This window comes from Octopus bimaculoides, chromosome 7, assembly GCF_001194135.2.
Source record: "Octopus bimaculoides isolate UCB-OBI-ISO-001 chromosome 7, ASM119413v2, whole genome shotgun sequence".
NCBI classification, from domain to species: Eukaryota; Metazoa; Mollusca; class Cephalopoda; order Octopoda; family Octopodidae; genus Octopus; species Octopus bimaculoides.
Genome location: NC_068987.1, coordinates 4,623,290 through 4,625,666, shown reverse-complemented (window position 1 = coordinate 4,625,666; position 2,377 = coordinate 4,623,290). Strand labels below are relative to the sequence as shown.

At 38.8% G+C, this 2,377-nt stretch overlaps 1 protein-coding gene across 1 annotated transcript in view; it reads left to right on the top strand.

Annotated features, from left to right (window-relative positions):
- Window positions 1–2,377, top strand: part of LOC106873582 (uncharacterized) — a 15,111-nt gene that overhangs the window by 6,861 nt on the left and 5,873 nt on the right. The window contains exon 2 of the mRNA XM_052969114.1: window positions 46–225. Coding sequence (XP_052825074.1) covers window positions 46–225 — 180 coding nt within the window. The remainder of the gene's footprint in view (window positions 1–45; window positions 226–2,377) is intronic.

Below are 2,377 nucleotides of genomic sequence, written 5' to 3'. Positions count from 1 at the left end.
GTTTCTGCTTTATTCATCGTTCAAAAACTGGTCGATTGCATTTAGGAACGCCGAAAGAAGGAAGCTGAGGAAAGGGAACGCCGAGAAGCAGAAGAGGCTCAAAGAAAGATCAAAGAAGAAAAACGTGCTGCCGAAGAAGCTGTAAGACGACAGGCAGAAGACGAACAGCAGAAGAAAGAGGAAGAAGAACGCAAGAAACGAGAAGCAGAAGAAAGACGCAAAAGGGTAAGTAATTGGGAATTCAAAAGTTGAGCTACTTTCTTCCTTTTCTCTCTCTGTCTCTCTCTATCTCTCTCTGTTTCTCTCGTTCTTTCCATTCCTGTTCTCTGTTGCTTTCGGTATGGTTTTCTCTTTTGCAAATGGTTATCTTTAAAATTTTCTGCTTAGAATCAAAAGTTCCCTGATACTCTTATATCCTCTGCTTAATGTTATCGGCCCTAATTTGCTTAAATGTAGTTGTTGCCAACATGAATTAATCCATATAAACATGATAAAGTATGTGCTTCTGGTTTAATATGCAAAGCACTTGTGATGGTGCCACGTAAAATAGCACCCAGGACTCTCTGTAAAGTGGTTGGCATTAGGAAGGGCATCCAGCTGTCGAAACCAAGACAATTGGAGCCTGGTGCAGCTCTCCAGCTGGCTAGCCCCTGTCAAACCATCCAACCCATGACAGCTTGGAAAACAGGCGTTAAACCTTCTCACCATTCTTGTGAAAGTAGGGATATGAGAAAATCGCTAAGTAGATTAATGTATTGTACATGTTAAACATGAAAGATTAGCAGATGAAGCTTGCTTTGGAACCACATGGTACCTCGGGCAAACGTCTTCTACAAATAGCCCTGAACAGAACATTGCCTCGTGAGTGAATTTGATTGATGGAAACTGTACTGAAGCCCATTTTGTGTGTGTGTGTAGTATGATGATGGCTGAGCTGTTGTTCTACTGACTGAGTTATTCAGGCACCACAAGGGTGCTTTATGTGGTCACTGATTTTGCTAGAAATAACTGCCAAATGTCTCTCAATAATCACATTCTACCGTCTTTAAAAAAAAGGGTAGGCGACATTGAATGATGTAGTCCAAGTTGCACTGTGACAGAAATAAAGATATGATAACCACACCTGGGAAGCTTTTGAGCAAAGATCTGTTGAATCTGATGGCTTGGAACTCAATAACAACAACAACATTAGTACAATGGCTACAAACTATTTTAATCAAGAAGGAATGAAATATCAATATTGTAAATGTCTTAATCCTCTTTATAGAATAACTGCCAGATTATTAAACTCTGAGTAGTGTTACTACTGTTCATATTACTGCTGCTGCTGCTGCTGCTGCTGCTGCTGCTGCTATGAAATATATATGTATCACGCATTTGTCTGTTAGGCAATGTTATAGACAGCTCTACTTCCATCTTCTCAAACATCTCCAATATGATTTAGCCATTTTAATTGGCGTGCTGTTCACCTTCACCTTGGCAAAGCTGTCAGAAACTCACATTTCTTATATATATATATTTTGCCTGTGATTTCGCTTCAGTAATTGCCTTCTCCAGACAGACAACAGACAGGCAGGAGGGTCAAACAGATTCACCTTTCCTGCCCACTTCCTCTTTCACTTCCTTCCTTCCTTCCTTCCAGTCTTAAAAATGTTGCCATTTTGTATCTCTTCCGAGACTTTCTAAGCAGAATAACATTTCATGGGTTAGATGGAAGGGGATAAAACTATAGAAGAAATAAAGAACAAAAACCAAAAGAAAAAAAAAACAGAACAAAACCAACACAAATAAATAAAAAAAAAAAGGTAACTTCTATGCTAGTAGCCGGCAGCAGTTCAGCATAGTTGCCAAATATTAGTTTTAATAATAGTTGCATACTTTACCCAAACTTGGAAGGTCAAAAGTTTAAGGGGAAAACGAGCATTGCCGCGCATAAATTGCCATTTGCATCCCTGCATATTTGCAGCGAAATAGCATTTCTGGAGTAACATTTTCAGAACTCTGGCCTTGTGTTGCATGATTCAAGATTAAGAAGATACGTAACAAATTTTATGTATTGGTAGTGTTGTCATGCTTATCACCACCACCACCACTACTACCACCACCACCATCATCCTTATTTATTACTGTCATCATCATCATCATCATCATCCCTATCGTTATCCCTTATATCCTCATCTTCATCATCACTCCCATAATTCTTTTATACGTTTGACTAGCTTTCATCTTTAAGTAGCAAAACACCTAAGAATACTTTAATGAGCATTTTGGTCACACATACACACACACACACACACATATACATATACACACACACACACACACACATATACATATACACACACACACACACACACACACACACATATATACATAT